The 25,705-nt window shown below is 37.4% G+C and overlaps 1 protein-coding gene across 3 annotated transcripts in view; it reads right to left on the bottom strand.

Moving 5' to 3' along the window:
- Positions 1-391: 391 nt before the first annotated feature.
- The window catches only part of grin2ab (glutamate receptor, ionotropic, N-methyl D-aspartate 2A, b), a 133,420-nt gene continuing 108,106 nt past the window's right edge, over positions 392-25,705 (bottom strand). For all 3 annotated transcript variants that reach the window (XM_077205312.1, XM_077205310.1, XM_077205311.1), the window contains 10 exons: positions 16,656-16,770; positions 11,594-11,796; positions 11,161-11,326; positions 10,298-10,451; positions 10,072-10,197; positions 9,644-9,873; positions 6,961-7,121; positions 6,659-6,846; positions 4,322-4,560; positions 392-3,897 (listed from right to left, as the gene is read on the bottom strand). In XM_077205312.1, the coding sequence (XP_077061427.1) occupies positions 2,116-3,897; positions 4,322-4,560; positions 6,659-6,846; positions 6,961-7,121; positions 9,644-9,873; positions 10,072-10,197; positions 10,298-10,451; positions 11,161-11,326; positions 11,594-11,796; positions 16,656-16,770 (3,364 nt within the window). In that variant the 3' untranslated portion in view covers positions 392-2,115. The remainder of the gene's footprint in view (positions 3,898-4,321; positions 4,561-6,658; positions 6,847-6,960; positions 7,122-9,643; positions 9,874-10,071; positions 10,198-10,297; positions 10,452-11,160; positions 11,327-11,593; positions 11,797-16,655; positions 16,771-25,705) is intronic.

Raw genomic sequence — 25,705 nt, 5'->3', positions numbered from 1 at the left:
GTCGTCTACATTCAGATGTTCACAAGTGAGATGTTGATGCACACAGACAAGGCCTTCTCCATGGAGGCTGATATGAAAAATGAATATGCTAGTATTTTGTAGACATTAATGAGGTTAAAAACAAACAGCTAATTTGAATATTTCTTGGGAGTGTAAACAAAAGAATGCCAGTCCGGATACATCGGCAGAACCAAAATGGTTAGAGGCAAGCGTGTAGCATGTGACAGACTAACCTTATGAAAAATGCTTTTCTTTTCTAAAGCCACAATATATACTCTTTATTATTTTCAAACTGTGTTTGTGTGGTAATCCTGAATACAACCTGAAATGTTTACCTCACTTGCTTCAGACACAGCATTTACTGAAACCACAGCAAAGAAAGTTGATCCAGTTAACACTTGGTCATACGACATTTTTATGTTTGTATTCAAATGAGAATCAAAATCACATCTGAGATGAATCCATATTTTCACATTCACTGTAAACAAATACTCCCATTCACATCAAAATCAAAAGGAACAATTCTAAAAGTTTGACCATAGAGAAGATTAACATGCTGTTATCTTTTTTCTTTTAAATATATACGCAATTAAATCACATTAATAAATTAATTCCACATGTATAACAATTCATAAAATGAAAGGAACTAATAATAAAACATATTAAAACTAGGAAATTTCATACATAAATATAATATTGCAACCTGATATTGTGCATATCGCTGGAACGACCATTATAATTCAAAGCAACCAAAAATATTTGTGAAGTACGAGTTTGTGGTTGGATTCTACAGGAAGTGATGTGTTTGTGTGTTCGAGGCAAACAGGAACTTTTTATATCTCGGTGGTTCTGTACTGACATCATTAGTTGGTGTGGGCTTTTATACGGTCTACGCCTTAAGAGTCCCTTGCGACCACAGAAAAGACAGTATACCTCTTTTTCTGTCACTTCACTGCATTTCTTTCCTCCCGTCACAATAAATATACATTGCACACCTTTCAAATATTTGGCAGTGTATAAAACTGTGTAAAAATTGACTACCACTTTTCTCAATATTCTAGACAACTATAGAAATATGCTCAAGATGATAAAATTTAGATGAATGAACACTGACACTTACTACACTGTTGTGCTGTGAGCAGAGGAGTGTCTTCCTGCATTTGCGCTCTGCATGCAGGCAAGGTACGGACAGATTCAAGGGATGGGGAGGGTCATTGACTTTTTCCTCTTGGTGTCCTCAGAGACACAAAGGAGTCGCAGGCCTTGTGTGCTCAGAGTTTTCCTTCTCTGAAATTCTCTAGTGTATTTGATTTCAGAGATTACACCCAAGACTAATCATTCAGGTAGTGCATTTTGTCACAGTTCAGGTTGGAATGGAAATCTAATCTTAGTACTATAAGCAGTCAGTCTTTTTGGACTGTGCCTCAGCGCAGCTTTTACACCAAAATGCATTCGTATACGCATTTATAACAGATGTTCTGCCAGCTTTCCAAAAACTCAATCAGGTTTGGATCTGCTAAGCAATTATTTATTTCAGAGCATGTCATTGTGTGCAAGTGCACACCTGTCATTTATGCCATTACATTGTATGTGGTATTCGTTTTTTGGTCAAGAGAGATTCTATTATTATACCTAACGTTGTCCTTTCTGTGGTTCGAGATCATGTATTGTTTATGCCTCTTGCATGTGCATGTGTATTTTTGTGTGTGTGTAAAAGTGCAGAATGTGGATATTCACGTATGTTTTATTTATTCAATTTTTTGGTTGCTCGTGTTGCGTGAAAAAGAAAACTCTTTGGAGCTGCCCCTGTACTTCCAAGCAGCTTTCGCTGCTCTTCCTTCGCTCGAAGGCGCGAGAGCGTCCTGCACACCATTTCTGATGTTTTCTGGAAGACACAGAGCTGCCGCTCAACTAAAGGGGAGGACCTGATGTAAAGTTGAACTCTGGTTTCTGTTCAGACAGATAAGTCCAAGAAGGGAAACAAAATATATTCCAAACTTGCTTGCCTTATAGTCATAAAGCCTTACAATCCTGCCAAGAGTTCCACAGTTAAGCCATATCCTGGTGGAAATATCCATGCATGTCTTTTCATAGTCTCTCAGACCTCTCTCTCTATCAGACATCAGACTCGATGCTCGGCATCCTCTTGTAGACACGCCGAGCGCCCCCAGCGCTCATTGCCCTGGGGGCAGTGTATGTGCCGACAGGGGGAGGGGCTACATAAGGCATCACATGCTCGGGGTAATAGAGGTCAGGGGAGACCATCCCCACACCGAGCATATTGCCATCAGCCTGGCCTAATGTGAGCGGCACCAGCTGCTTATAAATGTCTGTGGAGCTGCGGCCGTGAGCTAGACGCTGGTCGTCACGAAGCGTCTGGAGAAAGGGGTTTTCCGTTGGGCGTGCTGGATACATCGACTTGCTGCGACGACCAATCCCGAGTCCACTGACACCCACCCCCCCGAGGGTGTGGTTTAGGTGCACAGGCTGATTTTTTAGGGGCTTGTCTGGGATCAAAGTCGCCGAGGGCATGTTGGCATACGGCGAGCTGTCCTGCAGGCTCACCCGCCGTGAGTTACTCTTCTGTGGCAGGTTCTCATACGAGTGCTGGCGGATGATCACTCCCTCGTTCTGGTAGTGACTAATAAGACCGTCGCCCTCTTGGTCACTCTGGGGAAGATAGGCTGTGAAGGAAGCATCAGGCTGGGGGAGAAAAGGAGAGAAGGACCTGTCAACACTTCCGCCGCCGGTGCCCCGTCCATCTGGATGGAGGAACTGGTCTTCGCTGATGTCGTACAGGTTTCCAGAGTGCAGGCAGGCATCGCAGCGATACTGAGGGGACCGTACAGTGTAAAGCCCGGAGTAACTGGACACTTTCGACAGGCAGCTTCGGCAGTGTGTCTGTCGTGGATCCTGAGTAGAACCAGGCCCGCCGGCGATGCTCCCTGCCCCGCCAGACTTCCCATATGTGTTGTATTTTTTATCCTTCGCAACGGCGGTTTGCATCACGTCTGGTTCATGGGCCTGAGAGAGCAGACTGCTGTTCAGCTGCAAAATTGGCTGTTGCTCGGAGGAAGAAGGTGGCCGGTGCTTAGTGTCACGGTGGTCACTGAAGATATCTGGGTAGTGCAGCCCATGCTCCTGGTCAATGGAGTCAATGGTATAAATCTGACTCCCCTGGCTGCTCTGAGAGTACATCTGAGCGCTGTGGTTGCTCTGCTGGCTGGGTTGGCTCCGCAATGTTGAAAGCTCCACGTCGCTCAGGTCCCGCGGTAGGCGGTTCCGTTTTCGAACCGTGTCTTTTAACTTGTGCTGCTTCTGTAAGTCCACCCGACCAGAGCAATCTGACATATCCGAGCGGATAGGTGCATCTTCTGGCAGGTAGCGCTGGCTCTTCATTGGTAGGGTCTCGGTAGGCTGCGGGGCAGATGGTGGGGAATTTCCCCCAGGTTCTGGGTTCTGCCGTAGGGTCTCCACAGACTTCTTCCACAGAGCACGTGGCTTGGAGGCAGGAGGTCGTATGGTCTCCACTCCGCCTCCTGAGCCCCCATTTCCAGCAACAACTGGCTGAGCATCCGTCAAGCTAAGGGCACGTTGCCCTGGCAAGAGAGTGTTGTTAAGTGGCTCTTTGTGACGGTTGCTGAGCATGGTGCTGGTATTGCTATAGGGCACGTTTTTCTGGGTGAGGTTGTTGCCTTTTCCTCCGCCCATAATTTCTAGCAAGCCCTGGGTAGGAGGAAGAATGCTACTCACAGGGCGCTTGGGTGAGGTAACTCCAAGGGTGGTGATCTCTTTAGCCGATTTCAGAAGGTGCAACATGTTGGCCTGAGGGCTGAAGCCCAACTCTGGGGCTTTCTTCATTTCGATATGGACACCGTGAATACAACTCCAAATTCCCTATAGGTGGAATGGAGACAGAAATGTTAACAGAAAGAAGTTCATAAGTGGAGGCTAACACCAAAAAGTATATATTAGCACAATATTTCTCAATATAGTCTCTGTATTTTTTCTGGGTTCTGAAACCCTATAAACTGATAGAATAAAGTAATATATCCTGCTGTGACAAACAACCACACTCTGTAATATTATTCTAGAGACGGTGGCTGGTGCTATTATATTCTCTTATATAATCTCTTTCTTATTTCACGCAAAAAAAGTGTTTGTCAGCACATAAGCAGCAATCCCTACTCTGATGATGCTTTAAGACAACTGTGGTAAACAGCCACCATGACATGTTAATATGTCAAGATTGAGCAGATAATGGTTGCCTTCGGCAACGGAATCTCTCTAGTTAATTTACCGTAGTGTTTCTGTGACATACCCTGCTGATAGTGAAGAGAATTCCTGGCCGACCAGAACAGAGACCAGTGAAACAGTAACGTAGCCTCCAGTAGAAGAGGTGCTCCCAGACAAAAGTAATTAGCGCCAGAGCCATGGCAGCCGCAAGCATATAGAACACACCAGCCATATTATCCACATCCAGTTGACTGCTCATCACTTCATTCTTCTCATTATGACAGATACCAGTTAACCACTGGGCCTCCAGCTCCTCCATCTCACCTAATGCACAACACAAAATTACAGTTAATGCTTATGCATAGAAAAACAGGCTGGCTCTGTTCCAAACACTAGCGAGCTGTTTACCTGGGAAGCATTTTTAATCATTTCAGGCAAGTTCCCAACAGAAAGGCTGTTAAATAGGCAGCAAAATAATCAAATCAAACAATAATCTTTTTAGATATATTTTAAAGCAGCATCTCTTACACATACGCTTTATGGAGAAAGCACTACAAGATTTATGAAATGTATCCTCCAAAATAAGAAAATAGTACAATAATTTAATCTAAATTACCTTCTTTAACCATTATTTCACACCTGGAATATTTCATTTTGATTGGTGGATAACAGCATTTTGCTGTAATTTTTATTTATTTAATGACAGATAATTTCCATATTTGACTGCTGTTCCTGGCAATCGATCTCCTACACTGTAGTAGTTTTGCTCACTTTGTTCTACCATTCAAAAATGTGGGGTTTGCAAGTCTCTTATGCTCACCAAGGCTGCATTAATCAAGTAATACAGTAGTATTGTGAAATATGTTAGAATAAAAAATTAAAAAACAGTTCAACGTCACTCAAATTAAATTTAAGTGAACTTCAAATAAATCCTCACATAAACCCATAATAAATGTCATATTTACCTGTGCCCTTCCTGTCTAACATTTAAAGAACAATATACAAAAATTGAATAAAGTTATCAAACAGTCTGCATGGTGTAAATTATAGATTAAATATACTGTAGACTAATCCTTATTAAAGCTACAGAAGTTCTTTAGTCAAGAGCAACGAGTAATTTTCTCTGTTCCCTTGGTTCTTTGATTAACATTTGTGGCAAGGGGGGCGTGGTTTAGCGGAGTCAGTAGCGGAGAGGGAGGGCGGACCCGAGCGGTGATTAAGTGGGTCAAGTGCAAAATGACGAACACCTGTTTCTGATTGCAGTGATTGGCGTGGGGAGACCGGATAAAAAGCCGGCTGAAGAGAGAGATCGAGAGAGAGGGACTGGGATCTCGTGCACACATGGACTGAGTTTGCTGGGAAAACTGTTTGCTTGTGGAACATGCTATAGTTTATCTATGGTGAAAGCGCTCATGCGCAACTGTGATTTCTGTTCCAAACTATTAATAAAAGTGTACGAGACCCAGTCACACCGACCCTTGTCTTCTTCCATCCTCAACATATTGAACATTGGCTTTTGTTACACCATTAATGACAGAGAGAATTATGGGCTGCTGTCCCTTTAAGATCTGCCGCTGCTGACAGAGACGCGGATCTCACACGCGCCTCATTCTCTCACAACTCTTCACTTTCATTTAAGACTTTACTTAAATCAAGACTGCTCTTATGTTATGAGGATACTTGACAAAATGGACATTTTGGCATAATTGTGTGTGTTACTGTTCGTTCAAGTCAAGTTCAGGTTCAAAGCATTTGCATGACTAAGACCAGGATCATATAATGTAAAGCTAGCCAAACGTGTTAAACGGTCTTCCAGCCACTTCTACAGGAATTTGCACTTTCCCATTTTCTGGTCTAGTTTTATTCCTATTATTCCTGCTGTACAAAATGCCCGCATCACCTTCGCATCACGGCAATTTTGCTCCGGCCGGAAGCAATTTACCAAACTGGTTCCGCGTGTTTATCACACTAACGTACATATTTTGCAAATAAAAATGATTAATTATGAAGGCTATATTCAAATAAATTGATAGTATAACATTTTCTTCAAAACTATATCTATAAATTTGAATGCCTTTAGGATTAAAATATAATGCTTTTTAATGGTATTTAAGGCCTTAATTTTCACAAAATCCATTTAATGACTTTTAATGCTTTTTAATGCCCCGCGGAAACCCTGTAAATTCTTTCCAAATCATAAACTTCATGCTATTTATGTGGATGGGTGAGCGTTTTGTAGTGCAGATTTGATTCTTATGTGGTGTGTTTTAAATAAATAATTAATAAAATTACATTTCATTTAGAATGCTGCCAATGTAGAGAGCAAGGAATCACACTAAGGTTTGGAATAGAGATAATGTTTAATACAGAGGTCGTGAAATAAGTGAAATAACAAGAGAGAAATGCAGAAAAACACTTATACCATCTCCAATGATCCCGAGGATAGCAAGGTCGACCAGCCGTTTCCAATAGGATCCTTTCTGCAGGGCAATGCCATATCCTGTTGTGGCAAAGATGTAGCCACTGCCAATAGTTACTAGCTTACAGCCATCATCACGCCCCGCCATATAGTTGAGCACAGCCGCATCATATATGAAAGCATCCAGTTTACTGTATAAACCAATAAAGCACAATTATTGGCTTATATACACATTACAGAAAAATTATGTCTACCAAAAAATAATCTTTTTGACCATGCAAGAAAATTGCATATCCCAGTCATACCCAGTCTTGAGGCTGACCAGTGCATCCTGAACTCCAGTTTGATGGTATTTCACCATGTACTGGTGCATGTCTGGGTAGTTTTTCCTGATGTTTCGCTCTGTGCTCCCATTAGGCACGGTCCCAAAGCGAAACGGTGGTGAATAGGAATAGGGACTCTGAAACTATGAAAGAGAAAAAAATACATCAATTACATAGAGAACTGTGAGGGCAGCTTAAACAGATACATGGAGAGAATCAATACAAGCTCAAATACAGAAATAAATCCAGCGTGATAAACCTAGTAACTGGTGTAGTTCAGACGCTCCATCTTTTAAATTTATAATGACATACGGATGCTCTCTTAAAACCTAGTGAGCTGCCAAATAGACAGTGCACTGGAAAATATATTTTGTCAGGTAGCCTGAAAACTGTGCTTCATGCTGTAACATCTGAATTAACTGGCTTTATTCAAAACAGAAATTTTTTTTACTGAAACAAATGGATTACATGAGGTTACACCAATTTTTTATTATTTTTTGGTAGAAATAGCTTCCTATATCACCAACTATATTTTTACTTTTTTACTGTGAATTTTAAGCATGCACTCAATGGATAAGGTAATCCCACAACGCATTTGTGATGAGCTAGTAGCAACAAATCATAGGAAAATGGCTGACAGAGCCAAAGATGTTGTTTATAAATGTGTATCAGAGTTTCCGCTAGAAAAAAATGGTTCCGGTCAAAGTGACCGGCAGAGGTTTCATTTTACGGACATTTTGATGATATGCCGGTCAAATATCGCCTCTTAATTAGTCAAGTTGAGGAAAACTGGAGGCAGTCTATGTAACTTAAAAAAATGACATAATCAGGCCGTATAGAATGCAACATGTTATTATTAGCTTAACTTTCAAATAGACGGAAAAAACATGAACGTCCGATTGGCGTCAATTAATGGCAATTGTTTTTTATGTTCATCAGTGGTTACAGTCTATATCAAGCAGGGACACGTTTGTGTGTGCATTTTATTTTGTGGTTTCACCGGAATGAATAGAGAGTCTCCGCAACGGCGATAGATTGAAACGCGTGTCTGAGTGAAGATTGCGCAACTCGCGCAGCGCATCGTCCATGCAGCTGATAGCAGCGGACACGGGTGTCAGCTTGATTTCAAAAACAACAGATTTTAGCGCTAGATCTTATTTAATAGCGAACTAAATGACTGATCTGCTAGTTAACTGGAGATGTTTTATTTATTTGTATTAGGTACATCCGTGCCTCAATGTTTCAAAAAGTGAATGTGTGTGAAACCATAGGCTATCCAGTTTTGATGGGAGAGAAAAAAAACTGTAGCCTACGAGTGCGCGGATTAGAACCACTGATTAGAACCACTGATCTACAGGCTATAATGAGATGTTCCTGATTCACCAACGTCTGGCCTCTGAAAAAAGCTTTTAAGGCTAGTCTGCCTGGGCCTGGCCATATTTGAAACGTCTCACTCAATCGTTCGTTGTTTAGGTCTATATTACAGCCTTTTTAGGCGTGCGCTTTATTTGAAATGCAGCATGCGATGTTTCATAACTTTCAAACGGTAGAGTCTGTTCATTTATATGTATAACATAGCCAAAGATCGCTGTATTTTTCTCATTTTTTTAAACATTTTTATTCTCAAATTCAGATTGTATTAGGGGGCGGGATTATTAGGCAATTATAATCGGACAATTTGACCGGAGAGATTGACCGGAGAATTTTGGTAATTACCGGACAACGGGAACCCTGATGTGTATATATAGTTCAAAAAGTTGGGGGTCAGTAAAATATATGTTTATAAAGAAATGTATACTTTTATTATGCAAGGACACATTAAATTAATAAGTGTTACTAAAAATACATTTATTATGTTACCAAATTTATACCAAATCAAAATTAATAATAAGAAATGTTTCTTGAGCACCAATTCAGCATATTAGAGTGATTTCTGATGCTTTATTAACATGATTTTCTACTGTAATTCCAGGTAAATTCAGGTAGTTATAAAGTATTTAGTAGTGGTCAGTTAACTATTTTTGTGAGCTCATTAAAAGTGAGGACTAATTATGCCTTATAAAGCATTTACAAAGGAGATTTAAAGGCTCAGTTATCTTCTAAACAGAAAAAGGAAACAAATTAAAAGGAAATATTTAAGATGTATGAATATTTTTTAATCATTTACTTACACTTTCTAAGTGGTCTTATGAACCACTGACAACTCCTAAATAACTGGTTTGTAAATAATGTAATACTTCATTTAGAATATATTGATAATTAATAAAGTATGAAAATACAATTATTAAACACATTTTAGATATGCTTATAAATCAAGAATAAAGCAATTATAGCAGTATTTATAAACTGCTTATTAATGTCTATTAATGCTCTGGAAATCATTAATTAACTGTTTACTATTGCTTAACTAATGATTCATAGCGTGCAGTTATTTTACCGAGTGTTACCGACATGGTAAAATATATCGAAGTAGAAAACACTAATAATATAAAAAAATATATAAAAATATTACAAAATGTAAATGACCCCAAACTTTGGAAGAATAGTGTGTCAGACAGAATAATCCAGTCACAAATTTTAGTTTAGTATATAGGTCACGTATATAGGTTAGAGAAGCAGTAGAAAGTAAGACGGCTTACTATATTTCAAGACACAAAAAAATTACCTTTCTGTCACTGAGGCCTGTGACTTGGTCCACAAATTCCTCTTGGATCATAAAGGCAGCCAAGTTGGCAGTGTAGCTGGCCAGGAAGATCACAGCGAAAAAGGCCCATACGGATACAATAAATTTACTGGTAGTGCCCCTGGGGTTCTGTACTGGGACAGAGTTGTTGAACACCAGACCCCACAGCAGCCAGACTGCCTTACCAATGGTAAAGGAGGGTCCATGAGGGTCTTTAGAAATGTATAACAGAAAGAGGGAAAGTAGTGAGTAGCAAGTTACAAGAGAATCGTGGATCTACAGGTACTCAAGGTGCTTATTGTTTAAATGTTCCGATTTTTAAATTTTATCATTTATCATGTATCCTGCCTGTTTTAGATCATCTCATAGCAGAGGGTTTTTGACTGTATGACTGATGTTGTGTATCGTACCTTTGCCCTGCGCCAGGTTTCTATTAAAACCGAGCGGACTGATGAATTCAAAGAGGAAAACAGCGATTGCTGTGACGATGAGTAACATGACAAACATCATAACCCACACTGAAGCACTGAAGGGTTCTGAGGGAGGAGAGAGAATTGAGAAAATGCATGGGGGAAGGCAGAGATAAGAAAAACAATGATTCCAGAGGGATTTCAAAGATATTATTTCATCTAATACCTAGAAACGCAGAGGGCGACACTGTTCCATTGCTACGTGACACCATCACGCTGATGCCTGTCTCGACAAATGGGACAGAGAAATCTATGACCTCTGAACGTTCTTCATTTATGGTCAATGAGCCCACGGCCATTATCGCCTTTTTATTGTATACCTACAGAGCAAGGAAAAGGAAACACCTCAAGAAAAAAAAAACACACTGAATGAAACAGAAATACACAAAAGTGGATGGATGGATGGATACCATAAAAAGATGATAGACAGACCAATAGATAGATTGATAGACAGACAGATAGATAGACTGACAGATAGACAGATTGATAGAATGATTGATAGACAAAGCGATAGATCGACTGATAGAATGATAGATAGAACGATAGATGGACAAATAGAATAGTAGATAGAATGATAGATAGATAGACAAATAGAATGGTAGATAGAACGATAGATGGACAAATAGAATAGTAGATAGAATGATAGATAGATAGACAAATAGAACAGTAGATAGAACGATAGATGGACAAATAGAATAGTAGATAGAATGATAGATAGATAGACAAATAGAACAGTAGATAGAACGATAGATGGACAAATAGAATAGTAGATAGAATGATAGATAGATAGATAGACAAATAGAACAGTAGATAGAACGATAGATGGACAAATAGAATAGTAGATAGAATGATAGATAGATAGACAAATAGAACGGTAGATAGAACGATAGATGGACAAATAGAATAGTAGATAGAATGATAGATAGATAGACAAATAGAACGGTAGATAGAACGATAGATGGATAGAATGATAGATTGATAAAACGATAGATAGATAATTCGCTCATTAGGTTTTTTAGAGCGACTAACCTCCCCCACCATGCCGTTCCAAACATTATTGATCTTCTTGCCATGTTTGCCATTTGAGACCAGGTAAAGATCATAGGTGAACTTTACATTTCTGGCAATCTTCTTCAGGATGTCTATACAAAAGCCCTTGCAGCACTTCTTGACATAGGAGCCTTCTGTGGAATTACTGCGACATATACAGGCACAGAGATATAGAAACACAGCTGATACTGAGAAGGATTGAAGATAGCTCAGTCTTAATAAATTCTAAATATAACACACTAAAAAGTTCATAACCACAATTATTCCAATATTCCCCAGTAAAAAAAAGCTCACATGCTGAAAGTTAAGACAGGATGCATAACGCCTGTGGAACCAATTGGTTTATTCAAAACTGGTATTATCTGCTAAAGTTGTTCTTTAAAGTTAAATAAATAAATAAAATATAACTCACTCTTTAATGTGTTTCCTGCAAGGTACAGAGTTACGCATACATGTGCCAATAAGAATGTCCACATCATCCACTATAACAAAGGGTCTTTCCTCTAGAGTCACAATGCTCAAGTGGTTCTCATCAGCGTCCACGTCCCCGAATGAATTATAACGTGGCCATACTGGAAACTTCAACTTCAAAGTGTGGTTTTCCCATCGTCCCATCTGTAGAAATACACAAACAAACATTGACTCACAAATAAACAAGGTTTGAAAAGTTTGAAGGTTCTTCTCAAGTGCCCTCCATTATTATGTTTTGGGATGAAAATGTGATTTTCCGCTCTTCAAAGCAAACCTAAAAATTGTTATTAGGAAAACACTGCATATTTTATCCAGCAAGCAAGTAAGCCACTTTCAAACACTGGGACCAGATCTATCTTTCCTTCAGTCTTCCTCCTCCTATGTCATCTCATTCTCTCTTTATTTACAATTTGCTTATGATTAGGCTAGTTGACATAAAACATATCCAAAAAAGTTTTTTCAATATTTAGATATTAGTTTTCTTCTTCTTCTGTTTTTCTATTTCATTATTTATATTTTCATTTCTGTAACTAATCAAGATTTCAAGGTTTTTGTTTTTCATTTTGAATTTGCTTACATTTTTGCAGTATATTTAAATCAGAGGTTCACAACTAGTGGTTTTTGACCCAGAAATTAGTTGCAGGACTTTTCTGATGGATGGGGTTTTACTTTTAGCAGGAAAACAAACAAAAAAACAATCCTAAATGCAAATATGGCAATAAAATATTAACCTAACCATATAATCGAACCCAGTCAGGATAGAAAAATAAAAATGTGCTTATCAAGGTTTAAAAGGGTGGAGAAAATTCTTTCTATATATTTTGTTGATGAATTTAAAGGCCGGCCAATCAAACTTTATGGTATTTTGGTGCAAATTCATCTGTGTCTTGGTAATATGACTAATACCAATATTATATTTGGCCCTGTATTTGTTCCATTGTGTTAGGCTGGTAAAATCACACTTGGTCTGCTGTTTATGCATTCGCAAAATTCTCAGTTTTCCTTATTCAGCCTATGTCATGTCAATAATTTCGCAAAATTGTTTGGCCTCTGTGATTCATGCTAATATTAATCAATGTCAATGTTGGATTTCAAGATTTTTTTTTTTTTACTTTAGTACAATAAACAATTTTGGTCGCAACAAGATAATATTGGGGTCCTCGTACGAAAACCAGTTTGAAACCACAGGTCTAAATTGTCCTGCGGGATAAAAATACATTTTTACAAAAGTACATAAGTGTCTTAAAGGCACAATATGTATGATCTTTGCTTAAAAATATCCAAAAACCACTAGCACTGTGTTATATATTTTGTTCACTTGTGTATTTACATTATCCCAAATGTTTCCAAACGTTTAAATCCAGAGAAATTAGCAATTTTAACCAGTGTAATGTCACTCCCTCATTGCGTCGCCTGTCGATGGAGTCATGTCCTCAGTTTCTGCTTTTACTAGAACCATGGCGACACAGAGAGTCTCATGAAAATATATGGAAGTAGTAGTTCCTAGCACACCACTGTTGTTGTCGTCATGGACCACAAATCGTTATCGTTTGCAGCAGGTTCTGTCGCCAAAGATAACTTCAAGAAACATAATGTATAAGTGAATCAAATGACCCAAGAAGAGTTTTGGACAAGAGGAGAAATCAAACAAGGATCAGTATTGGTCTGGAATTTCCTAGATATAAAGAGCTTCGGGACAAACTTCGACTAGACGGAGATCGCAGATCTTGGATGCGTTTTATTCATAAACTGTGAAAAAATATGGACGAAGTGTCTGTGATGTCACCCGTAAGTTTCTGAAGAGCATTCACTCATGCGTGTCACTCCCGAAAATAGGCAAATAGGCGTGACGTGGTTGGAGCTGGGTGCCTGGTAGCTGAAAACAGACCCCGCCTAGCTTGACGTGATCGAGTTTAGTTATTATACTATAATAGTTAAAAGACATAGCTAAAAGTGAGACTATGTGTATCGTGATGCTGTATATTTCTGCTAGTTAAAAATGTATTATGCAGTAACTTACAATATTGCTGCGAGCTTGTGACAGTAACTATTGCGCATACATGTCAGTCAGCGCGGCATCGCACGTCAAGGTTGTAGAGAGCTTTTATTCATTCCATTTTTAAATTCTGATTTTGGCCACCTCTCAACTGGGTCAAACTATAGATATTACATAAGAAGTTCAAGTAAATGCGCTAGAAATCCGCGCTCATTCAAGGATGTGCATTTATTGCATGGATGGTGAAAGCACCTGCATGATTTCATCTGACGTTTTTTATTTTATTTAACACTAAAATATTAAATAAGCATATATACTCTAGCAAAGGTACCGCAGAACGAGTGCAGCCTCTATATCTATAGACGTTTTTAAATCTGAAAACTCCAAAAAGCAACGAAATTTTCAGACATCCATGAGTGCATGTTCACAGAGGAAAACAACTGAAAAACAGCGCACGTTCTCTCGATTCTCGACAACGACGGAATCCAAAGGCTTGGCGAAGATATAATTCATGTATTAAATTGTATGAAATAATCCCGGAAAAAGCACAAACACGGAGAGATGCCAAGTTCAGCAGCTGGAATTAGCTGAGGTAGAAACGTGATGCTAACAGACAGCAGACAAACGGCTAGTATTGACAGCAGCGGCAATCCACCTGTCACTCAAGTTGCCAGGCCCTTAATTATGCAGAACTTTAAAGCTTAATATAATTTGAACGGATGAGTTATAAAAAAATTCACCCCCCTCACAGTTGTCATGAAGGGAAAAATTTGCTATATAGACCAAAAGCACTTTTTCAACCAGGCTGTAAACATTTTATTTTCTGCTGTAAAATTGGGCTTTTTAACATGGGGGAGATACAGATTTGACTGCCTTTTGCATCCAGCCTCATGCGGCCAGTCGATGAATTGCAGTTTAAGTCACTTCCATGTTGGTTACAAGAGAGAGACAGGGTTGAACCACTTGGTTTTATTAGATAATTGAGCCACTGTTTGGATTTGTTATAAACCTTAACAAGGTTAGTCTTATTGTTTGTTTTCTTAATTAACTGCAAGTGACATGTATATATTTATTGACAATTAATAATCAAGTACATATAATCTGATTAGTTTAGTGATATTAGTATTAGTAAGTAATATTGGTAAGATTAGTAACACATTTATACTGATGTAACTAGACATACAGTGTTATTGCACTTGGTTTGTGCTTAGGTAATTAACACTGTTTAAAGTCCCCCTGTGATGAAAATCAAGCTTTTAATGTTGTTTATATGTCTATGTGGTGTTTTAATATGATTTACATTGAACACAATTGCTGAGTATTTTCTCCTTAAAACTGCAGTGAACCAAAGACAGTCTCAAAAACGCGGTTTGAAATCGCTGGTGTTTCTGACATCACAAACTAACTTGTAAATCAGGTCAACGTGTGGATCTCTGGGCTGGTGTGAGTGAGTGGGAACGAATATTTGCATATTCATAGAACTGCACATACTAAATCAGGCAAGGGTGTAGAGTTACATTCAAGATTAAGGCATGAAGAAATTTTTTTCAAGGAAAAAACGTTTCAATATGTAATTTTAGTGACCAAAGATGAGTTTTAAAGGATAAAATTACTGACTACAAGGGGACTTTAACAAGTCTAACAAGTGAACAAGTCTATGGCAGTGGAATGAAATAGCCTACGGTATGTGTTATACATAAATAGTAAGTCAGCCTTTTTGCAAATGCTGTGGGTTTTGAATGTGTAAAATTGCGCTGTGTTACCCCACCATTTAATTCGACAAATAATGTGACATGTAGAGTAGTAATTTAGCTTTTAAACATTATGTTACTTGCAGCTAATTAATTAGAATCAAATAAAATCATGTGATCAAACGTAACGGTTGTAAAACTTCATTTCATACCTCATCCATGAACATGATTTGTGAGTCCCAGCGGATTGATTTCCATCAGTAGTGGAGATGAAGACGACAACTCCCATCATTCCACGCTCCTTCACAGCGTCATCAAGCTACGCCTTTGTTATTGTTTTGAATATGTGCCCTCTAGCGGCAAAAATTACATATTGTGCCTTAAAAACTGCATGCGTACTAATTACAACAGAAAAATGCTGTTTAAAGTAGTTTTAGATAGCACACCTAACTGCTGTTACTGCTTGAAATGTCATGTCAGCTAACCCATGAAACAACATAATGTGACCCCATGTATGTGCTGTGTACTCTTTGCGCAATAGTCATGTGTGCCGTCATGTACGTGTGCTCGTCTATAAGCTCCGATAACACGATCGGCTCACACCCTGTTCTAGCCCCGCTGCAGTGAGAAATGATTAGTGTCACACTTTTCACACAATCACTGCAGGGTTTTAATGTGAGTGTGTGTGTCTTCACACACACTGCAGGGCACTGTCAAAACACACAGCATCCAACACACCTCAGAGAAATAACAACTCATTAAAAGAACGCATGAGTGAGCAAACGATTACGAAAACGAGTGTGTGAAGCACCGAGATAGAATAGGAGAACATGTAAAGCTAATTAGAGAAAGAGAGCAAAGACAGAGAATAGATTACTGTACAAAAAACAAGCGAATAATATGCTAATATCCAAAATAGAGAGAGAAACGAAAAAGGGCAATAATCAGCACAATCGAATTGGATGGAGACACATGTGCACTCTTCTCCAATTTAATGTTGGGAATAATTTCACAATAAATCAGTAATGAAACCATTGCGTTAATAAGGGCTATTTTGACTCTTTATGACTAAGTAAACAGTGTTTTAAGTCATGTGCATGAAAAAACCCCAGGCTGTGAAATGGGAAGTACAAATGAAATGTTCTTTTTCACTAATAGCAAAGCCCAGTGCATTTTCAGTCACAGTCACAAAAAGGCTTTGAGCTAGTAAACAGAATATTGATTGTTTATGGGTTCTGAATCCCCTTACAGGCAAAGCTAACAGAAGAAAATGAAGATTCGGGAGGGATATAAAGATTAAAGGCTCTTTATCTTACCTTCTCCCATTCCCTCTGCGTGTTCAGAACAATGACAACCAGTTTGGGATTGACTTGGTAGCCATCGGCCATGAATGAATGATCTTTACCCCCTAGATTGACTCCCATCATATATCTGCAACACACATAGACACAAAAACCACAAACAGTTTAAACTCAACAAGGGTATTAAATGCTTTAAGGTTTACTTGTCATATTGCGTTCGGACAAAGTGTTTTGGGGCATGCAAGTCATTTAATGAAATATTAGTGAACACATCAAAGGTAAGCAATATAAATAACATCTTATTGAATGCCATTTGGTGTCTTATCTATTTTACAAAGACATTAAATTACTTTTGTGAATTTAAATTACTTAGACAAATTGATCTATCCCAGTTCCATGTTTTTGTAGCCAAAACCCCAAATTTAATGAGCAAGCACACAAATGAACATTGTCCACACAATGAACATTGTACACACGCACGCACGCACACACACACACAAACAACAACAACAACAATAACACTTAAGTATTCAATCTCCACAATTATTATTTTGCAGAAACACCCTTTTCTCCAAAGACAAACACTTTTTGGGTTGTGTTTGTAAGAGCTTCACACGCTCTGCTGGAGTTAATTTGCCCTTTAATATAATTCTGGCAGATTTGCTCCAGGTTATTCAGGTTAATAGGATGACGTCATGCCATTTGAAAAATATGATTCACAGACTGACATTGTAGGACATTCAACTTTATGTTCTTAAACCTCTGATGTTTTTGATTATTTTTTGTGATCAACAATGGGTTTTTTGTTGCAGAAACAGGTTATCTAATAGTGTTACCCTATATTTTTCAGCATTTCTTTTTCCATTCATTCCATTCTTTTTCCATCTATTCTGTAGCCAAACGATAGCTTTGTACTGTACAAGTAACAACTTTGCACCAAGTTATTCAGTCATAAATCTTCTCCTCTGCATGGACTGCTTTCAGGGAGCTTCTTGACAGGAGCCAACGACTTTATATACACAAAGAAGGTTCACTTACATTACTTATGAATGGGAGAAGATGCAACTTGCAATATGGCGTAATAAGTCCTGCCTTCTAAATATAAGAGCCAATCGCTAATTGGTAAAGTCATCGCATCTCTGCCAGCCACCGTTAGAAGCTCCGGTTGCCAGTCTGAGACATGCGATTAAGACTGAACAATGCCATTGGCTGGTCTAGCCTGAAAACCCACACTGTTTGAACACAACCGGACTGGACAACTAGTTGTCTGTCACATCATACAGTCCGAGTGAGCCGCTCTGCACTGTACAACAATGTACGCGTGTCTACCATGTGTTGCAGGGTTTCATGTGTGGTTTCGGTAACTTACAGCGACTGAGATATGAGCTGTGTATGTCATCTGAAGGTTTTAGATCTAGTCAGATTTGTGTTCTATGTGCGACTCAAATGCTCCGCTTTCCTCCAAGATATAAAAGCTGCAGTCAGTTAATAAAAATTTGACAGATGAACTCGCGTCTCGAATGGACTCTTGTCGTGTCAGAAGTGATGAGACTTTTCAGTTTTACGGATGTCGCCATTACTTTGGTCACTGTCGCCATGTTACTACTAAGAGAATATGGGCTTCACTCCTGTCGCATACAGACGCTACTGCAAGCTGCTGTTGAACAGAACATTTTCAGACTCACACCTGTAAGTAAATGTGGTTGTCAATCCCAAAAACTGACAGTGTGAACGTAGCCTTTGAGCATAAGAAACAACATTTACGGGACAGTCCATGTAAAGTTTTGTTGCTAATTTGAAATATTTTATCTAATTGTGAGTTCGGCAAGCAGTTTTTGAGATTTCAGGATTCCCCCATTCAAGTAGATATGACTTGGTCTTGGATGCCTGAAATGGCTGTTTAGAGGTGTGGCAAATATGCCCATTGAGTGCACAGACTTGCAGGGGCTCAACAGAACCAGTTCCCTTTCAAAGCCTTAAAATTCTTTAAAAATTCACCTTTCGGGTTTGACGGAATAAAGAAGGTTGCACAAGTTTGGAACAACATGACAGAATTTTCATGTTTGGGTGAACTATTCATTTCAATATTTTTTTTCCTAAAACGTTAAGACACTAATTAAAACATTACCTTAAAAAAAAAAACACATTCTAAAATCTGACAAATTGGTTTCTTTTGCAACATCATCCTCCCATATGGCGCTATGATAATGCTTGACAGCCCATTCCATCTTTTACTGTGTTCTCAACTGCTGAACTCTGTAACTCTTTCAAAGCGATCACTGGCCTCTCTCACATATCTGCTTGTTTGTGCCGGGATTTGAGGAATGACCTTTTCTAGATGGTGTCTGGGGGGGGGGTTGTGATAGTTTCCTCTTCTTCATAATTGAACAAACACCGTTGGGACATCCAAAGACTTGGACATTGTTTTCTAACCTTTTCCTAAAGCATTTGTCTAACATTATCTCTGACATATTTAGAATGCTCTTTAGTCTTAATTTTCACAGCTGTCCTTTTGATTAACAAGCTGAATAATTATCCCGTAACCGTGACAATTTTGTTTATCTAGGAAAGGTTATAATGACTCACAGGTATAATCCAGTTGTACATGTTTACATCCTCATCCAGGAAATTTGTTTTGACTTTTAAACGTTTAACTTGAACTCAAACAAGCTTCAATTTATAAACTAAAACTATTAAAAATGTTTTGGCAACTGAAATAAAATCAAATATAAATGTTAAATGAAAAATGTTAAAACATACAATTAGAAATGTTGCCTTATCAACTTCTTCACATAAGATGAAGTACTAAAACAAACTAAAAGTGAAATAAAAATAATTTGAAGCTAAACAGGAATATTAACAAAAATAATACAAATTACAAAAGGACATAAAATGACTAAAATATAAAATATAAAAGCTACTTCAAAACATCAATAAATATTACAATGGTATATAAATAATACTTAAATAACACTGGATGATAAAATCTCTGGATAATTTAAAGATATGTGTATCTTACAGGCTAGGGGATATGATTAAATGTGATTCCTTTCTTGATGCATTGCTTTTTTTTACATGATTAATTGTACTAAATTGGCAATCATTTTGTCAATAATTTGTCAACTTGTGGCATCTCCAACTTATTGGACACTGCATACGCATGCGGCATATTATAATTTTTATAAAGGAACAATGACACATTGATTAAACTTATTAATATAATGTTTCGGTGCATAAAAGTAAAAATGTCTCAGATACTTAAACAATGATTTGTAATGAAGTAAAAATACGGTTTGGTTACAGAACTTGTTTCTCTCAAAAAAAGTCTGTTATACCTTCATGTTGCTCCAAACCTGTATAATTTTCTTTCTTCCATGGAAAATAAAATGAAATTAATATCTTGACATCTGCCCTAAATCTCCTGGAAAAACAATCAGCATCTTTTAAATTAATTGTTGATCCAGTTCACAAAACTAGTCTGACTCAACAGTTCACAGGAGGGGAAGATTATCATTACACATATGGCTTCAGAAAACTTGGAATACAAGTTTTATGGACTACAATAATACTTGAACAGTGCCTTTGCATCCTTTGAAGCTTGAACGCTTCAGTCCCCATTCATTGTAAAGGCATGGAAATGAGCAAGCAATCCTGTTATTCAAAATATCTCCATCTGTGTCACATGGAAGACGGTCACACGGGTTTTGCTCGACATGAGGGTGAGTAAATAATGACAGAATGTATATTTTTGGGTGAACTAATCCTTGAAGGGTCTGAATACTTTCACACAGCCCTTTTCAATCACATACACTCCACTGAACAACAGAAGCTCAGTACTGTATATCTGTCTTCTCCATGTAACGCACAATAAAGATTAGCTCAGCTGTGCACTACTCAGATGGCACAAACATACACATACACTCTTCGGAATTTAATTAAGAATCAGGAAAATAACTAGGAAATGAGGTTTAGCTTCAGGCAGAAATGAAAAGAACAGGGTCAGAGCTACACCTGCTACTCAAATACAGCTTCTGTTGTGCGTGCTTGTTTGTAAGTGTGTCTTATTCTTATATTGGAGATTTCCACAGCACAAATTGAAAATGGATTTTTGTTATTGCTGTCACATAGTATTCCCTTTAATAAACACATCATGATGCGAATCTCATCTCATTAAGAAATAGAGAGAAAGGGGTAATGTAATAGACTCTATACATGCAAGGTGACCTTTATTTTCATAGTCTTCTGGAAATTATCAAAAGCTTATGACTAATTATGTTACTGTCAGTTAGTGGTTTATAAAATGTAATTTCAAATGGCTTTCCATACACAGAGCCTCTTTATGATCTCAATTAACAGTGAAATGTTAGTCCGAGATTAGAAGTAGTTAAATGCATATTAGGTGATGATAGTTCCACATGGAGCCGCAATTGCTATTAATCTTTGTTAGTGCTGTGCTAATCGTGACATATTATTGCAATAGACTGCAATATGTTAAAGTCCCCCTGTGGTGAAAATCTAGTTTTTAGTGTTGTTTATATGTCTATGTGGTGTTTGTAATGTGCTTTAAGACAAACCATGAGCAAATTCATGTCAACACCATTGCTGAATATTTTCTCCTTAAAACTAAAGTGAAAAAAAGACCGTCTCAAAAACTCGGTTTGAAACCGCTGGTGTTTCTGACGTCATAAACTACCTTGCCAATTGCGACCAATTAAAAACCAATTGCGTCATTGTGCTTTAGCATATCATTTACAGCGAACTAGCAGAAGAGTCTCAATATAATTTTTTGTTGATATGAAAAATCGGGTAGATTTAGCAATATAGTGGGTGTATGATGTATATTGTGATGTTATGATGAACTTTATGCCTTTCTCCACTGACGTTCTGAGTTGTTCAAAGCATTTCTAATGATTGTTAGATGGTGAATGGAAACATAGTTTGTGTAACATTAGCAACACATTATAAGCTGTTTGATAACCAGTGTTGGAAGTAACGCTTTACAAAAGTAATGCATTACAGTAACATATTACTTTTTGCTGTAACGCAGTAGTGTAAGGCATTACTAATCAATTTTCAGTAATATTTTACTATATTACATGTTCAGTTGCGCTTGCGTTGCAACGCACTTTTAGTTTTAATTGTAAAAAAACACCAAGAAAAAAAAAACACCAAGACCGCGAGACATTAACGAATGAAAAATGCAAGTAGGCTAAGTTACCCGTTGTGGTCATTCAATAGCCGCGTGAGGTGTCCAAGTTTGTAAATAAAGACTAAATGGCAGCATCTGATATAATTTGTATAGCAATTAATTTTTTTACAGGAGTGCCGTGAGGCATGATTTCGGCCTCTGTGCTCGCGCTGGCAAGTGGAAAAGCGGCTAATGGGTGAAGAAGAAGACTGTACATTCGCGAGATGGACGTATGCGCATTAGGCTACTCTATTTGTTCTGTTTTCTTTCTAAACAGTTAGGCTATGTTTATGTGGTATTTGTCTTGTTTTCATCACGCAATCTTGTTTTTGATGCGGTGGTGAAGCGTTCACGTAACATGATGTAAGGAAAGCAACTAAAAGCTGTCACAAAGAACTGGCAAAAGCAATGATTATGAATATGTCAAATATAGCAAGGAGACATTTTAATTGTTTATTAATAAAGATGAAGTTGACGTTGCTGACTCGCGATCTTCGCAGTAGTGAATGCGCCAGAGAGAAATGCACATTTCATACAGATAAGCAGAGAATAGTCCGTTTTCTTTCGTTTTGAATTGTTCTGTTTACAAGTAGACATTTTAATATAAATATATATTTTTCAAGTCTGTGAAGTAGGCTACCTTATACCCTGAGTTTCGGTTAATTTATGAGACGCACTCCAGTTCACGCGCAGGCGCCTCCGTGTCGTGATTAGCCTATCTATTATCTACTATATTTACTTCTTATTTATTAAATCCAGGCAATGGTTGATGAAACATTGATTAAAATTAAGATACAATTAGTACAAATCGAAATTCACTTTAAAGAAAGGCTTTTTGTCTTCTGTTTGAGGTCTCTGTGAAAGTTTAGAACAGTCTTTTAGTGCCGCTTCAGAGCGGTCGCGTCCGTAACGGAGAACTGTCACATACATTGTTTTTTCCTCATAAATGCGAACACGAAAAGAAAAAGAAAAGAAAATGAATATTTTATGTTCTGTGGAGAGCCAACCCTTCTTCATCCGGTGGGTATTATTAGCTACTTTTGATTTGCGCAGTTTAATTCACAGAATTACAAAAAAAAATTTGCCTCCTAAAGTTAAATATTTTATTGTCACGCATGAATGCGTGTGTATTTCCCTCATATTAAATATAAAACGCATGTGTAGACTGATATTTTTCTAATGTCTGGACTCTTTTAAGGGGGTATCCTATGGATAAACAGACTTTTCAATATATTGTTATTAAATGCATTTTCTGAGAATTTATATTTCAAGTTTTGACTGCAAATGTCACGTCCATAACGCTGGAATTCCCCAATTTTAAATAATTTATCCTCAACCAGTTTTTTATAATGTTAACTTCAAAATTCAAATAATACTAATAGTAATTTAAAGATGTGGTAGCATTGGATCTGGACGGGAAGGATAACTCTTGGAGTTGGAAGGGGTGTGTTGCGATTCTGCAGGTTCGTGGATCTGAGTCTTTCATATCGCATATTGTTACAGCCTTAGAATGTTAAGTTCTACTACTGTATAGCTATTTTGGTGAAAGTAACTCAAAAGTAATACAGGAGTAATGTAACGCATTACAATTCTAAGACAGTAATATTGTAAGGTAATGAATTACTTTTAAATTACAGTAACAAGTACAGTATAATGTATTACAGTTTGGAAGTAACTTGCACTTTTTAGTGCAAGTTATCAAGTAACAGTCAAGCAAAAGGCTAATCATATTTATTACCGTTATGTGTCTGACGTTGTAAAGAGCAATACCATTGTGCAGCGTTTACCTCAGTAAGTTGGCCGAGTGAATCTGTGATCTGGCGTGAGTGGAGGCGGGGATCCGTGTATACTAAATGAAGTAAGGGTGTACATTTACATTTATTCATTTAGCTGACGCTTTTATCCAAAGCGACTTACAATTGCTATATTTCAGAGGTTGCACGCCTCTGGAGCAACTAGGGGTTAAGTGTCTTGCTCAGGGACACATTGGTGTCTCACAGTGGATTCGAACCCGGGTCTCTCACACCAAGGGCATGTGTCTTATCCACTGCGCCATCACCACCCCACGTGGTGTCATTTTGGTGATCAAAAATGAGTTTAAGGGATACAATTATTGACTACAGGGGGACTTTAAGGCTTTGTAATACCAATATCACACAGATGTATGAAATAATATACATGTATAATAAATATTTAGGATAAATAAAAATTTTATTGAGTTACAAATACATTATGTCCACAATGTTGTTTTTTTGGAAACCAGCCAAAATGAATATTATAGTAATTTTTATTTCTTATTATGCATTAGTAATACATTTCTGTGCTCATTCCTTTCTCACATCATATTAAGGCAGTTCAATAAAACCCATAAGCCTTTATTTCACATGAAAGAAGACCTTTGAATTTCTGTGTGTACTTCACGATAGTTTTCCAACAAATTCTTCATTCCCTTAGAAAAAGAGCAAGTGGTTTATCTCTTCAGTGCCATGGTGTGTCATTGACTTTGCATGATAATAGGGCTGTCGCGATAACCGCAATATTGCAGTACCGCGCTACTGACAGGCCAACCGCAGAGGAATGCAAGTAACCGCAGCAACTGCGAACCGCGTTTAATGACTCACTCAAAGACGGCGTAACAACTGCGCGCTGAGTGACAGTCTTTCAATGCGCAGAGACGCTGTTTAGTTTCGGTTACATTGTTTCTGTGTATGCTGACCACATCATAACACGTATTTATATAGCAACAAATAAATATAAATAAATAAATGGCGGTAAAACCGCATATCGCGCTATTGAGCAACTCAAAATTACCGCAAGGGAAATTCCTTCACCGCGACAGCCCTACATGATAACTAAAAAAATATTTGCTATTATATGAATTAGCCTATGAATTAGCCTGTGATCAGGCATTTATGTAATAATCCTGACAGACCAATCACAAACTGGGAATTAAAACCTAGAAACAACCATAAAAACCCTAGCAACACCATGTCCTAAAACTCATGGTAACACTTTCTATGAAGACAATAAATAATGAATTACAGCTCCATTTATAAGTATTACTATTCTATAAATATGTTAATAAAGACTAATTAAGACATATACTGCATTTATAGTTACATTTATATTATTAAATGTCATACATTTACTTTTTCAATGTGCTTTTTCATAATCCATTGTACTGATTTATAAGTATTAATTAGTCAGTCTTGTGGTTCTATGAATGTATTTATAAATATGCAGCCTGCATTACAATGTTTTTATATTATATTTACAATGACTTTTTAGTATTTCAGATTTATTTCTGTCAAATTAGTGAATATATTGTTATTAATAGCCGTGTCGTGTTTTTATAATACAGTTACTAACCTCATTAAATGCATCATTGATAGCTTTAAGTGAAAACATAGGATCCAATTTCCTAAAGCAAATGTTAAGAAATCATGAAGATGAGCTCTTTATACATTTTAAGTTGTTTATTTGTAAATGTAACAAACAATAATTTCTGTAATAAAATAATGAAATCATTACCGAAACCGAAATCATTAATGTTAAAAATTCAAAAATGTATCTTTTATAATGTTACATACTAGCAAAACACTGCAATTTTTTGAGTATAATTTCAAACTGCTATAAGGCTGTATATGGCTGAGATATAGATTTTAACAAATCAAAATTACCATTCATGACCTCTAAGGCAAACATTAGCCATTAAAGACATAATTAATAACTAATTGGTACAGCAAACCGTGTCAATGTGTCTCTGGAACGATTTTATATTTGATAATTTATAAATCAGTGTATAATCGATTATGAGCATGCACATTGAAAAAGCAAATGCAAGACCTATAAGTAGCTAATTATAAAAAATAAAAGA

This window comes from Siphateles boraxobius, unplaced genomic scaffold (genome assembly GCF_051911475.1).
Source record: "Siphateles boraxobius isolate OS27281-9 unplaced genomic scaffold, OSU_SipBor_1 53, whole genome shotgun sequence".
NCBI lineage: Eukaryota > Metazoa > Chordata > Actinopteri > Cypriniformes > Leuciscidae > Siphateles > Siphateles boraxobius.
The sequence above is the reverse complement of the archived record's forward strand: the minus strand, read 5'-3'. Positions and strand labels throughout refer to the sequence as shown.